The sequence below is a fragment of the Nesoenas mayeri genome (assembly GCF_963082525.1).
Source record: "Nesoenas mayeri genome assembly, chromosome: 3".
NCBI lineage: Eukaryota > Metazoa > Chordata > Aves > Columbiformes > Columbidae > Nesoenas > Nesoenas mayeri.
Genome location: NC_137544.1, coordinates 85,992,117 through 86,007,928, shown reverse-complemented (window position 1 = coordinate 86,007,928; position 15,812 = coordinate 85,992,117). Strand labels below are relative to the sequence as shown.

At 35.1% G+C, this 15,812-nt stretch overlaps 1 protein-coding gene across 7 annotated transcripts in view; it reads right to left on the bottom strand.

Moving 5' to 3' along the window:
* The window catches only part of BIRC6 (baculoviral IAP repeat containing 6), a 184,711-nt gene that overhangs the window by 100,316 nt on the left and 68,583 nt on the right, over positions 1 to 15,812 (bottom strand). For 4 of the 7 annotated variants that reach the window (XM_080342353.1, XM_080342357.1, XM_080342354.1 and 1 more), the window contains exons 32-43: positions 14,304 to 14,441; positions 13,413 to 13,555; positions 12,710 to 12,841; positions 10,523 to 10,738; positions 8,618 to 8,801; positions 8,069 to 8,224; positions 7,573 to 7,706; positions 5,913 to 6,066; positions 5,031 to 5,147; positions 3,901 to 4,055; positions 2,629 to 2,755; positions 1,676 to 1,786 (exon numbers count right to left, since the gene is read on the bottom strand). In XM_080342353.1, the coding sequence (XP_080198479.1) occupies positions 1,676 to 1,786; positions 2,629 to 2,755; positions 3,901 to 4,055; positions 5,031 to 5,147; positions 5,913 to 6,066; positions 7,573 to 7,706; positions 8,069 to 8,224; positions 8,618 to 8,801; positions 10,523 to 10,738; positions 12,710 to 12,841; positions 13,413 to 13,555; positions 14,304 to 14,441 (1,767 nt within the window). The remainder of the gene's footprint in view (positions 1 to 1,675; positions 1,787 to 2,628; positions 2,756 to 3,900; positions 4,056 to 5,030; positions 5,148 to 5,912; positions 6,067 to 7,572; positions 7,707 to 8,068; positions 8,225 to 8,617; positions 8,802 to 10,522; positions 10,739 to 12,709; positions 12,842 to 13,412; positions 13,556 to 14,303; positions 14,442 to 15,812) is intronic. The other 3 variants (XM_080342355.1, XM_080342356.1, XM_080342358.1) reach the window with 2 other exon arrangements.

Sequence of the window (15,812 nt, the reverse complement as noted above, 5' to 3'; positions counted from 1 at the left end):
TAATTTTTGGAAATTGCTAGTCTACAGTTACAAATTGGAGCGGTGAAAACACACGTGGCTGTTAACTGCATGCACGCTTATCCTACAAATCCAGCCATGTTCTATTCTCAAATACCAAGAACAGGTCTCAGTTTGAGAATATCAATTAAGTCTCTTCCACTAATTTAATCACAGCTCTACTATTTCACCTAATAGCAAAAATTTCAACAGTTTCGTGAGACTGAAATAACATCACAGAAAAGGGACAGAAAGTGGAAACTAGAAGAAAAAAGTGCATCCTAAGGGTAGTGATATGAAATGGCACATATTAACAAAAGATTCATAAGCATCTTTGAGGAAAGGTGTGGAAAATGGCAAATTGCTTCCCAGAAATGTGATCTTCAGGTGGCTTTGGGTTTCTTTCTTCTGTAATCACTATCTTTAGTTATATGCTTGGACTGAGAACAGAGTTTATAAGAGCTCTGATTTGGTCTAACATAAGTTCTTAAAGATTCTAGTCTCCAAGTTCTTACTACTTAATTCTTCTTTAGCCTTGAGGACAAGGCCACATTCCTCACGACAGCTGCCGTAAGATAGTGAGCCGTTTAGAAGCTTAATTTCAATATTATAGAGATATTTTTATTATATAAAATTATTATATATATATTATTATATTATTATTATTATATTGTTATTATATATAATATATAATATAATTTATAATATATATAATATAATAATATAATAATATAATAATATAATAACATAATAACAATATAATATATATTATATATTATTATTACTATATTATTATTGTTATATATATTATTATATTATGATATTATTATATTATATTATATATTTGATTATATATTTTTCTCAATATTTGAGAAAAAACTTCTTCTCAGTAAGGGTGACAGAGCACTGGAACAGGCTGCCCAGGGGGGTTGTGGAGTCTCCTTCTCTGGAGACATTCAAGACCCACCTGGACATGTTCCTGTGCAACCTCACCTAGGCGTTCCTGCTCCAGCAGGGGGATTGGACTAGATGATCTTTTGAGGTCCCTTCCAATCCCAAACATACTGTGATACTGTGATACTGTGATTACATCTTTTAATTTCTACCAGTCTTGTGGCAAAATCTCATTCACAAAGGCAGATTATTTCTAGTGTGTTATGGAGCAATATACAGAATGTGAGACAATCTGCTGTGCATACGGAAATGAAATGGCTGGATTTCTTTTTCAATAGATTCTGTTTCTAAAGGCTTATTTTCAAATAGCTTAACATAAGCAATGACTAGGGCCTGCATACTTATGAAAATATCCCTACTGCATCAGAAGAACATAAATCTCTCTCATTGTGCCCTAATCCTTTCTCTCTGCTACCTCTTCCCATAGTACAAAGCTAATTCCCACAGATGATTAGCTAGTCCTAAAATTCATTTTTAGAAGATATTGACAACCTATTTATAGTGATGTTTTCTTTTACCACAAGGGCTTCTTCTTCCATGGTACAATTCAAGGAGCCCGCTGTTCAAAAGTCTCAAGGTAAGAAGAACCAACAAAAGTACTTAGATGACAGAGGGAAAGTTACAGTAGTCTTTCACATGGGAATCAATACTCATCTGTTAGTCACTAAACAGGCAACATAAAACCAAAGCAAAACAAAACCAAACCAAACCACCCACAACTTACCATTAAGCTGCATATTTGTCATGAGAGTTAGGCTGTGAAGCACAAGGCACCATGTCCGGAGTAACGTATTAGGATACCATGCCAGAACTGACAGGAAGCTAGTTACTGAAGCTGTCAAGAAAAACATGTTTTTACAAGCTTTAATCTTCATGGTATTATTATGAATTTCCTACTTTCACCGTGAGGCGCTATATTTATTATTGTTATTACTGTTCTTACTATTATTACTATTATTGTTTTGACAACTATTGTTCCAGGAAATCAGAAAAGAAGCATCACCAACACTTCCCAGGAACTGGCCCACAGAACTTTCTGCAGTGCCCAGACCCTGATATCTCACAGAAAACGATGCAAAGATGCTCTCATGGAAGTCAGCATTACAGTTTAATCACAGCAGGCACTCATGTTTTGGACTGTCACCGCAAAATATCACAGATTTTTTTAAAATATACAAACTATAGAAATTTACAGGAAAATAGGTTCATAATAGATAGTAGACTGATGCCAAAAACTAATAGAGATTCCCCCAACACCAATTCCTTTGATAATAAAGAGATCACAGGATGGCATACAAGAAGACATTTGTCAGAGAAGCACATATAGGTGCACAGTTCACCTTAGACTAAGAAGAGTCTTTTAAAAAGTCCTCTTGCGATTCATGATGATTAAGAACCACAAATTTTACAATTTAATTTCTGAGGAGATTATGCAAATTCAAGTAATCCATGTTTTAATTACATACTAACCACATGTTTTTCATGTTAAGATGATAATGAGCCCAAGAGCTCTTTAATAAGAACAAAGACATTATCCCAACAGTGCTGTTACCAAGAATATTTATTTGAATACTTCTTGCTTATTAACAAAAATTTAGTACTTGAATAATAATAATAACATAATAAAATAATATTTCGTTTCCTGAAAATTATTTCCCCATATTTAATGTATATTACCTTGGTTCAAGGAAATTACAGGTATTCGGTTAGCGTTATAAAGGAAAATATCAGCGCCACTATCTTTACTTCCAGAGGAGCTGGAATTTAGGCTTAATGTGAGCCATAACTGTAAAAGGGATTCAAGCTGAAAAAAAGGGAAAAAAAAACAGTATCAGATCAAACAAGTGTTTTTCCTCAACTCCAGAGCATGAAAGGCTGTTTTGATTTTAAAGACCTTAGCTACATTCTCAGGTGTTAATGTTTCACTGATAACACACACTTTACTTGATATGAAGATTCTGATAAACATAATATTCAAGTCATATTCAGCATAACTACTATTTCTGCTATGTTTTTGTAAAAATTATTTCTTCTAAATACAGTTAAGTTTCTCTTAAGAAGTTTCATCAAATTTACATTAAAAAATAGCTTTACACACTGCTTAGACATTCCTGTATCCTAACCTTACATCTGTAACACTGATTTGCACGTAAACTTATGGAATATCTCAATATAGTCAAATGATGTTCACTAGTCAACCAAAATTATTTAAAAGGTTAATTTAATTACTGGGAAACCTCCTTTAATTATCAGAGACACACTGATGCTCACTCTGAATAACTCCCTTGAGAAAAATAACTACTCAGATACTTTGAGGAAGCATCAAGGTCCTTTACGTATTTTGGCTGACGTATTTAAGGAACGACTGAGGGACGGAGTCAGTCACCCAATTAAAACATGAACAGGTAGGCAGGCACCTAACCACTCCTCTACAGCACACATGGCACTCCCTTGTACGTATCAAGAAAAGTGTCGCCAAGCCGACTGTTTAAAAAGCATACTTCTAACTTTAATATTTAGGATCACTGGACAGTTCAGGTTGGAAGGGAACTCTAAAGAGGTTACTCAGTCCAATTTTCTACTCAAAGAAGGGCCAATCGAGATGTCAGACTTGGGCAGCTCAAGGGCTTATCCAGCTGGGTTTTGAAAATCTCCACAGACAGAGACCGCACACTTAGTGACACTCTTCACTAATAAGCTAACAATTAACCTAATAACTTTTTTTTAAATACGAAAATGTATACCTGCTTTTTCAATATATGTCCTATTTGACAAAAGCTTTCACCAGTTTGCCTATTACATTATTGGTACTGTTGTACATTACAACTTCAAAAGCAATAAAGCACATAACAGGTTATTTGCACCCTAAGTATTACGAAATACAGGCAAACAACTTGCAAATATAGAGAGAAATACTATCAAAATATTTCAAAGTTCATAATTCTATACCTGAACATGGTGGACTTGTAGCATGGAAAAAAGTTTGTTGAAGCATGCGCTCAGCATAGGTATAGATGACAACTGTACAATCAACTGGGCATTTTGGTTAGCAGCATGTAATCCTCTTAGCAAGGAATCATCTGTTCCACTAGGAGACTGAGTTACTAAAAAACAAACCAAAAGTACCAGCTCCCCATGAGTTATTTTGCAAAATTTTCTAAAAGTAATTTAATATTTATTTCCCCAAATTCTGTGCTTAAGGGACACTTATTTTATAATTTAAAATATCTTCAATGTGGTGTTCAGCTGCGCTTGACTACTGACTACCATACTGCAAAGGCATCCTTGAATGTCAGACACCTCCAGCTTCACACAAAATCTTTGGAAAGTGAGTCCACTGAGATACATTTTCATAATTCTTGCCAAACATACATCATAGGAGTGTCCTGGTAACACTATGGTAAGACAGGCAATTGAACATCTCTTTCATGCATTATGGTAAAGCTACTGCAGGCAATAATAAACTTCCAGAAAATAAAGTCTGAGGATGTCACTAAACCAACTCCATCATCAGATATTCAACTAATGACTGTATGGTACCCCAGAGAACTACAAAGAAGCACACCTTAACCAGATGGAGAGTGCAATTAATTTAAAAGATGTTCAAAAGTAAATCGGCATCATGAATTGTTTTATATCATAAGCTTACTAAACAGGTGAGTTCAAAATTGTATTCAAATGTTTTCACTTTGATCCCTGAAAAGTTGAAACTGTCGAGTGCAAAGCAGCTTTGAAACAGCTGAAATTTCACATTGAATGCAAGAATGGAGCTTCAGAAAAACAGGAAACTTAACGTTCATTTTTACCTACATCAGAAAACAAAAACAATTCCTCCATTGTAATATTACACACTGTAAAAGGAATACTGCATATTTGACCAGTTTCACAAGTTGTCTTAAATATATGTCTACGCATAATTTAAAAAATCTAAATAAAGAAATATTTCTAAAGCTCATCGTAACAGATGAAATGAAATTTAACTTTTTCTAAGCTGCTAGAGTGACTACAGAAAAAATCAGTACAAATTTCAAAGCATCGTGTCATTATGTGAAGAGAATGATCAGACATCATGTACTTACGTGTAGGAGATGTGTTTGTTAATGCTTGTAGAATGGAATCAGCCTCCAGGGTGGACATCATTTTCAGCATCAGCTCAGCCTGCTGTTCAAGGCCAACTTCTAGACGTGCATCTAAAGCTACACAAGGCCACAAACAGGGTAAACTGAATTATATCAAAGACCTATATAATTAGTTACTATTACTTCCTGTGCAAGCAATATAGATAGACAGTCCATATTAAACTGAAAAAAATCTTAGTATCACTAACAGGAAGATTCACTTTTATACATGACAGAAGCAGAATGTAGAAACTGAAAATCTAACATGAATGCAAGATTCTTATAGACATTAAATATATTATTAATAAAATACTACATTTTTGTGAAACACACATATTGCTTTTCACAGTCACTTTAATATTATAGATGACTAAATTTGCATATATGTAAACCTGTTTTTCCTAAGGTAATAGCTCTCAAACAAGAACTAAAAAGCTGTTTTTCAGGGTGGCAAGGGAAAGATCTGTCACCCCAGTTCAACAGTACTCATCCAAGCTTAACAAGTCCACCACCTCATTTCTTAGGGTAAAGCCAACTTTCCAAAATACCAGACAACCAGAAAAGAGCTTCCAAACAAAATTTTCTGAGAAAACAGGAATGATTTAGAACTGTCTACAAGTGTGTGTTCAAAAATGTTAGAAAAAAAGATTTTCTGCTATATTAGGCAGTTTTAAATATAAACCTCACAGAATATTCTCTCAGTTACCACAGAAAAAACACAGCATATAGAAAACTGAATTCTTTCCACTTAATGCACGCAGAGGTTGTCAACATAATTTGATATGCAACAGTGTCAAATACACATAAAAGAGACCCCAAACAGAACTTTTGTTCATGGCTTACCTTGAGAGACAGATATGCTCACAGTTTGTGATCCATTTTTCTCTGTAGTTACTGGTGGTTTTGCAACTGGAATTCCAACACCTCCAATGTAAGGATTGTAATTGTAGGTACCATAATCGGCACCCCAGTAATCATACCAGGTGCTGCTTATAGGCTTAAAAACCAAACCAAACAACATGAAAAAAATAAACAGCAACTCATTAGACTGCCAAAGTACAAAAATAAAATTACTAACAACACTGAAGTAACAAAAAATTAAAACAATAAGATTGGATTCAATGGCTTTAGAAAATTTTGTTTCCGTTGTTATTGCAGTATAAGCTACTGAATCCTTAGCAATTGTCAAAATCCAGTAGTTGTAGTGAGCTGTCTCAAAGATACCAGAAGTCAATTTGAAAATGTTATCACCTGTTTTTATTCACAGATTTGTATCATACTGTAAATTTAGAAGTGGAGTATCACAGAGATATTTTAAGAAGTTATTTATCAAGACAGAATACTATATCATTAATTGTACTGTTAAAGTACCTTTAAGCCTCAGTGAGGCTCAGGGATTATTTGCACTGCACTCTGCCAAAGAAAGAATTGAATAATCTCTACTCGAGTTTCATAACTTAAGACACTTAGAAAGTATATGGATCAGAAGAAAAAAAATAGTAATGCAAGACTGTATGAAGGCAATTTGTGTATGCCTGTCGTTGTAATGGCAAGATCCAGCATCAACTGTCATTTTACAGACACAGAAGCAAATCTTAAGAAGGATTAAGAATGAAGAAGTGCTTTACTGACTGTTTATTAGAGGACAACTGATCAGGCAATAAGATAATGTGGATAAAGTGGACTAAGGAGTACTGCCAAATTAAATAATAGCTAAATAAAGAAGGAGGGAAAAAATTAGTAACTCAAAAATTAAGCAGTAAGTAGAATATTTTTGTAGGGTGAAATTTAAAGTTAAAAAAAACCACAAAAACTTTCCATGACAGATAATCAGTGGAAGGACATATGAGAGAATACAGAAAATAAAGAAAATTTAGTCTTGCCTGAGCAAGTACTAAGAAAAATAATTTAGGTTAATTCAAATGAGGCTGAAGGTTTAAGTCAATAGTGAGAGGAGTGGGAAAACTCCAGATGAGAGTGTCACTCTTACAGACAGAGTATGAAATCATGTAATAATTTTCTTGTTCCACACTGAAATCAGTTTTGTAGTTTCTTTTCTTCATAGTCTGAAGCTGGTCTGAACACTAGCTACTACTGACTTTTTTAAAAAAAACCCACAATACTAGCAGTATTAACTCTTAGGATCAATTGAAGAAGCAAGTGGCATTTTATTCCTAACAAAAAAGGACAAAACTAGATGTTATTTTTCTTTTCTATTATGCTTATGTGTTTTTTATCATGTGCTAAGGTTTGAGTAAAGTTAGAATCTCTTGTTTATACAGTTATTGGCATGCAAAAGCAACATATTTTGTGGTCAACTGAAATAGAAATATATCTAAGATGTGAACACAATCTCTACATCCTTTCCTGTCATTCTAATTAAACCTTTATAAAAATCTAAAAGCAGGCCTAAAACATCAAATAGCACTAATGAAGAAGTATAAGTGAGAAAGGACTTTACTGCACATGTAAAGGTTATCCTGGAAACTCAGGTGTGTCATACCTTGAAGACTTTGGCTGCAAGGGGATCTTTTTCCAGATCAATATCTAAAGGATCAATATCAACTTCCATCAAGTCTTGCAGTAATTCAAGGTCAATGTCCTTGTCTTTTTCCAGAGATGACAGAGGTGGAGCACCTTTGAATGATTAAAAAAATATTAATACTGAACAGTACAAAATATAAAACATGGATATATCACACACTTTATGGACAATTTTAAAGCTTTTAATATTAGAGCTCTTAGTGGAAAAAGTTAATGAATGCAATAAAAAAAATGAAGTTGCCTGTTTTAAATAATCAGAAAAACAACCATTTTTTACTGCTCATATGTAAAACTAAGTTGAAGCATTGCTCATATTCTGCCTATACTTTCCAAAACTAATTATCTTTCACCAAAAATATTTACTGATATTTTGACAGCTGAATAACAACAAAGATTTTTTTTCTTTTTTTTTTTTTTCAGTACACATATATGTGTCAAGAATATGAATAATTTACCTGTGATGTCATGTGTCAAAGGCTCATCTATTGTTTCCACTAACTGAACCGTGGACTGCTGGAGAGAGTCATCAGAATCACCAGCCGAAGCTCCAGCATCTTCTGCCAAAGCACTCTCTTCCATGGCTTCAGCTGCTATCGGTGCCAAGAGCTCTCCTATGTATTAGATCAAGCAGAAAACTCCATTTCAAGCTTTATTCCCATTACAAACTAACATCCCAGTTTCTCAACCAACTAGCTGCTTTTTTGCTTTTTTTCATCTAACTCTTAAATTCTCTAAGGGATACTTCTTTATGGGTACAGTTCTGAATAATTTGAAAATCATCAGTGTCATATAAATATTAACTTTCAATGCACAAGGCACAAATTCAGGACTGATTGTAACTGCAATTTTAAATTGCCTTTTTTACACACTAATCTCAATTTTAAGATTTTTTTTAATATCTTAACAATGTCAGCAGATTCTAACATAATTAAAAAAAAAAAACCAACTAAAACATTAAAGAAACTGTCAAGTGTAACATACATTCTGAAAAACATGAACCAAACCTGCTAGAATATCCTGCAGCATACAAGTCAGAGAATACTGAGCCCATGCTCCTCCCCAAGAGATGTCTCCTCTGTTAAAGTCGGTTCCAACGAGAAGCAGCAATAACCTTTCCAACTGAGTCTCATTTACAATCTCACATAAATGAATTGTTGGTCTTGTAGCATTTGCAATTCTGGCAAGAACCTATAAAAAGGAAATATATGCCTATTCATATTTAACACTATGAAGATATGTAATAGATTTAACTTCTATGATTATTAGATTTTGCTTGCAAGTAAATCAGGTTTTTTTACTAGCTTTAAATTTTAGTATTTTACAAGAGCAATTATGAAGTTGGTGCAAAAGTAACTGCAGGTTTTGTAGTTTTGAAATTTGCCATTTGAAATTGGAATACATTCCTAAATAAATGTGCTTATGTTATATATCATTTTAATGCGCTTTTCTCACCATATGTTTTTTTACTACCGACTTATTACTTGATGTTTATTTGATATTTATTTTAGATTATGGACATGGATTAGTGCCAGAGTTAGGTTATGGTTGGACTCGATGATCCTGAGGGTCTCTTCCAACAGAAATGATTCTGTGATTCTATAAATGACGTTATACAAAAAGGAAATTCAAGCAATTTTCTTATTCATGTTCAATATGGGTCATAAAGCAGCAGAGACAACTCACGACATCATCAGCCCATTTGGCCCAGGAACTGCTGACGAACATTGAGTGCAGTGGTGGGTCAAGAAGTTTTGCAAAGGAGATAAGAGCCTTGAAGATGAGGAGCATAGCGGCCGGCCAGCAGAAGGTGACAACAATCAAGTGAGAGCAATCATCGAAGCTGATCCTCTTACAACTACACGAGAAGTTGCCAAAGAACTTAACACTGACCATTCCATGGTCATGTGGCATTTGAAGCAAATTGGAAAGGTGGAAAAGCTCAGGAGGTGGATGCCTCATGAGCTGACTGAAAATCAAAAAAATCGTCGTTTTGCAGTGTCATCTTCTACACAACAACAACAAACCATTTCTCAATCAGATTTTGACGTGCAATGAAAAGTGGATTTTATACAACAACCAGCAACAACCAGCTCAGTGGCTGGACCGAGAAGAAACTCCAAAGCTCTTCCCAAAGCCAAACTTGCGCCAAAAAAAGGTCACGGTCACTGTTTGGTGGTTTGCAGCCAGTCTGATCCACTACAGCTTTCTGAAGCCCAGTGAAACTATTTCATCGGAGAAGTCTGCTCAGAAAATTGATGAGATGCACTAAAAACTGCAACACCTGCAGCCAGCGTTGGTCAACAGAAGGGACCCAATTCTTCTCCACGACAACACCTGACCACACAGTGCACAATTAATGCTTAAAAAGTTGAATGGATTGGGCTATAAAGTTTTGCCTCATCCACCATATTCCTCTCACCAACTGACTATTACTTCTTCAACCATCTCGACAACTTTTTGCAGGGAAAATGCTTCCACAACAAGCAGGGTTCACAAAATGCTTTCCAAAAGTTCATTGAATCCCAAAGCACAGATATTTATGATACGTGAATAAACAAACTTATTTCTCATTGGCAAAAATGTGTTGATTGTTATGGTTCCTGTTTTGATTAATAAAGATGTGCCTGAGCCTAGTTCTAATGATTTAAAATGCACAGTCCAAAAACCGCAATTACTTGTGCACCAATCTATTTTTTTGAAGTTACTTTTTCTCTGTAATTTTGAAGCCATCAAATTTTAAGTTACACAAAAGGTGACAGATCAGAAAAACTACCTCACCAGAAATTACTAGAAATTGTAATGCTGCAGCTAATTTTTACAAATAAGCCAGCAAAAAAGCAGTAATAGAAAGCTAATTTAATGTGGTCTCCATTGCAGCTACAGAGTAATATGTTCCATATTTTTTTTACCTTACAAACAAACAGAAGCAAGTCTGCATGACAAGTAAAGTCCATTGACAAGAGAAAGAGTGCCAGCTTCTGCACTACAGAAATACAACGTTCGTGTGCCAGTGTAAATGGAAGTGGTTCAATTTCTGGAGTTTCCTTTGTTGTTGATACTTCTGTATCTAAAGTAGAACGAGGCCATTCTGCAGTCCGGCGTAAGCGTATTAAGTCCTTGAAGTGCTGCAGAAGTTAAATTTGAAACAAGTTACATTTTCAAACTAACCTCTGAATCTTTTCCCAGTGAAAACTTGAGGCAGCAATACCAGTAACTGTAAAACTTGAAGAAAGAGGGTCTAACAGTATATGAGAATATGGAATGGAATTAAGGCTTTATTGACAGAAATTAGTTTTGTTATCTCAGGTGACAGACTCATAACCAAATTATCCAGCTCTGCACAGGTGAAAATTAAGTCTTTATTTTGCCATAAGTCATATTGAGAATATGAATTTTAGAAGTTCTTTTTGTATTTCCATACCTGCATATAAAGCTATGGTTACCATAAAGGAAACTGTATACTAAAATAGCTAACACGGCAATTTACCCTTACAAGAATGCTGACTTCTCAGTTCTTCACATTCAATAAATCATCAATAATTTCTAAGTTTCTTAATATTTCCAGGGTACAAAGTGTCCATTAGCCACCATAAGTTGAACTAGTTTGATAACCGATCAGGGCTCTAATCTACAACCTTTTTTACAGTGGGTCTACAAATTCAATGGAGGGAAGACAGTGCTTTTATTAATCCTCCCATCCACCAAGAGCACACATTTAGCAGCTCCGTTAATTTTATCAGCTACACAAGCAGTCTAGAATTAGGTAACACAAATGCTTCTTATAATCTCACTTAAGCAGCAGCAACTGAAGTAGACCAGAGAAAGAACTATTTACTAAAACAAAGGTTTCATCTTTCTCCTAAATGCAATAAATGTTTTAAGTTACTCACAGCTTGTCATAACTAAAAGCAATTAGTAGGTGAAGTAGCAAAAACTGCATGAACTGCAACTATCAAGTGTACAGTAAAACCATAACTAGATGTTAAGATACTGCAAGAGGAAAATTCTTTAGTTCAACATGTTTTTTTGATACAACATGGCTGCTGTAAAGTGAAACTTAAATAGCTGGACAGCGTATTTCAGCCAGTGACTCACTTAAAGATGTTTCAAGGGAGCGCCCAGTGGAGTAGCCCCCCTGATACAACCTGCTGGAATAAAGCAGAAGACAGTGCAGGAAAGAACAGCCATGACAAGCAGAGTTAGTGAAAACTTAGGCCTTTATTTTTATGCTGGTGTTTCATTTTCTGTTGTTGTTGGTTGATTGGTTTTTTGTTTGTTCAGGGTGTTTGTTTGTTTTTCCATAATTATGGGAAATTGTTGTAACATTTCCCTTTAGACTGCCTTTAAGGCCCAACATTCTACAATCACTTTTCACAGGCCTATTTTCAGTTATCCTAACAGACATAGGTACTTCTGGAACTAAAGAGTAAATATTTAAAGAGATACCTAAGTTTGGTATCCAGAAAGATTTCCACATTTGTTTGTGCTCTCTGCAAAGTCTGTGTTGCCGTCTCTGGAAATCCTTATATTTCAGCACCTCATCTCATGATCAAAATAATTATTTAACTACCACATCCACTTTCAATATCTGGGGCTTACTGCAAGATGCTGCAACTTATGTGGTAAGTACTTATAGGATGCTAAGAACCTTCTGAGAAAGCTCAGAAAACAGTCTCAAAAGTCATATTTATTAGTTGCAGGAGACAGTCATTGACATGATTATTTTCTGCTTATTCAATCAGAAGAGCATCCAGAAGAGTATCATGCATTAAAATTCACCATATAAAATATTGTTTTACATTTCTACGGGTATATGTTATCCAAAGTGAAAAGATAAGACTGGCATGCCCAAAGCTACAAGATTATTACTGATTTTGGCCATGACTACCTAAAAACACCTGTAGAAAGATAAACTATTTTTCACAGTGCAAGAAATTTACAGATGGCTGCTGTTTTCAGCATCAGAAAATACCTGATAGCAGCCATGATGGAACAACCTTTTCAAATAAGGTCAGTGTAGGACAAAAGTGACTTTGCAGGAACAGGTCTTTTCACACGAGGGACAAGAAGTCAGTTACAGTTTCAGAGCATCATACCTTTGAAGTGGCCTGCTTTAGTTTTGCCTGTTCTACTAAAAGTTTGTATGATGATCCTTTGTTGCTTTGTATTTTCTCTTTTTCCATCTGTTCCACCAAAGCCTTCTGTTTTGCTTTTAATAAGTTAAGTTGCTAAAAGAAAATGTTAATAGGAAAAAATGAAAATTTAAGCAATAAGAAGTTAAAAGGATCAGTATGTTCATATGATAATAATCTTCGTTCAAACTGCAACTTGAGCTTTTAAAATACAATTTATGTAAAATTATAACTAAGACAATATAAGGGGCTGCTAGCAGACCCAGAACAGATAAAGTTTAAGAAGAAACAGTGTTTGTAAAGGAGCTCAAGCCATACATGCCCAGGGTCATAAAACCTGCATAGTTGTACTTAGAAATGAAAATTTTGCCTCTTAAGAATTACCAACTTTTAAACCACAGCTTAGGTGCACAGATTTATCTAAAAAGTAAATTATATTTACTGTCCAATATGGGCCAGAGAGTGCAAATTACACTCCAACATCTGTTCTTCCAGCAGATCCCAAGCCCCACAGTTTGAGATGAATGTCAAAGAAGTTAGGCAGCCTTTAGCTACAGAACCAGACCTATGCAAAAGCAAGGCTGAATGAGTCCCAAGGCCAAAGCTGTTATTTCAAGAAATGAGATATACTATAAATGAGATATACTTCTGTGAAAATAGCCACTACCGTGCTGGAAGTCACCTGTTTATGATGCACAAGCTGTTTTCTGATCTTTCGGGAATACAGTCTATCTAGGCTACTGTTGCCTTTAGTTGATCTGCTCAGACTCTGAGTGTGAAGGCTGTTATTTATAAAACTCCACTGATTTCCTAATGGAAACAGGAAAAAAAAAAGAGGATATATTAATCCATCTTATTAAACTTCACTTAACTCCAGAGAAAAACATTTATGTTGCAGCAATGTCAGCATCTCCATACACTAAATACTAAAGAAACAACTAAAATCTAACTCTCTCAGTGTTATGCAACTATCAGTATTGATGGCAATGTTTCTGTGTAATTTTAAAATGCAATGGTACCACCTTGTTCTCTTTATTTTTAGGACATATAAGGAGGCAAGCAAGACTGTCCTAACTAAAAGCAAACAGCTTCCACACCACAAAAACTTTGCAGTTTTCAATTTTAGAAAAGATGTTCAAAGAAAACCACAGCTAATCCACTTAAATACTAATAAAAATAAGCAGTCAGAAAATGTATTTAAAAATACTGAATACAAATGCCATGGCAAAGACCAGAGAAGTTATGAGGTCATGCTATTGCCCTTTCTCACAATACAAACTGTGTACACTCCCAATTGCCAGGTCCCGCAGTCATAGGATAGTATATGGACTTTTTACAAACTAAATCAGTCCTGTATTTTTCACTTAATAAAACAAAAGAGGTCCTATTTCTAAGCAGATGAGGATGTAAAGAAGCAGATAATAGTGCAAATAAAATGATCACAACATTTATTTTAAAAACATTGTTTTTCAAGTGAATTGAAAATACATTTTAACTATTTGAACAGCTCCCAAATCAATACCCATAGAAGCAAGTTGTGATAGTAAGTGTTACATACCTGTCAAAAATCGTTCCCTCTCTTTTCCATTCAGAGGTTTCTTGGCTGTGGCTGCTTCATCTTCAACAGTAGCTACGTAATCCAGTAGTCTGGACACCAGCATTACTACCCAGCTGATCATGGGAATGTCTAAAACTCCTTCAAAAATAAATAGATTCAAGTACCTCAATAAAATTTTAAAGCCGTAACAAACTAGTTTGAAAGAAATCATAAAAAGCACTAGATGGCACACATTTTACTAGGTCACAAAGATTCCATTTCCTTTTTTTAAAATGAGGATAGGAGTCTGAGCACATATAAATGAGGGACGATATCAAACATTCAGTATAGAACTTAAGCAAACAAAATAAATGTCACAGTTCTTAGATGAAGTCAGAAGTCAAAAGCTCAACCTCTACTGCTAATGTTAAAAAGAAGCAGCATTTTTTTTTTAAGTGAAAAACTGTATGTCTAAATTTCCTAAATACCAAATGAGGAATGACAGCTGTTTGCATTAAAGCACATAAATCAGAGGTCTCAAATTCCATAATATCAATTTCCTCCAGCAACCAGGGCTCCAACAAGACAGTTACAACCACGCACCCAAATACCTTCATTTTTATGCCCTTGTTAGTATATTTTCATGTAGCCATTTTAATAAGATGCAGTAAAGACTGAGTTCAGAAGAGACAAACCGTGCTGGTGGTGCTAATGACTGGCTATTGCCTATTTCAGTCTCACATATTAAATGCAGTATTCTTGTATAGGAAGAAGGAAAAAACACCATATCTTACACATCATGCAAGGAAAACTTTTGTGTGCATGAGCAAATCTAAATTAATAGCTCTACAGTGAACTCATGAATGTTCAATAAGCACCAGAAACCTAAAATTAACAACCACTTAATCACAGTCATTATGCAAATGGCTTACTTCTACATAATATCAATACAGCAAAGTCAGTAGTACTAAAGGTTACACGCACATTTTCATAGGTGCGCACTGTGTTGAGCCACATTTAACTGCACTACACTTTTCATGCACTTACTTCAAAAAAAAGCTTAAATTAACTCAAACAAATATTAATTCCAGATCAAAGAAGAAAACTAAGGCACAGAAACAACTTGTCCAAAATCACACATAGCTGCTGGCAGCCCAAGCAATAGGTTGCTGGTCCAGACTGTTAACACTGGGTTCCTGTCCACAAGGGCAGCAAGCAGCCTGGCCCCAGGCAGGCAGAGGACAGGAGGCCTCCCCACAACAGGACCTGACAGGAACTGCAGACTAAATTGCAGGAATAGAAACGTGTAGCACTGGTGACCACTACACACCTTTTGGGCTGGCAGAAGAAAAAGAATGGCACCTGCCGCAGATTTATACTTTTTCATACTTCTGTTTAAAGAAGTACATTTCCTTTTATCTCCCTCTCTCTCTCAAAAAATAACCAAAAAACAACACAAACCAAAAACCACGAACCCCAAAAAAACCCCCAACCTTCAGCTTCTCTCCCTCCCTCCAAGTGTGCCTTTGC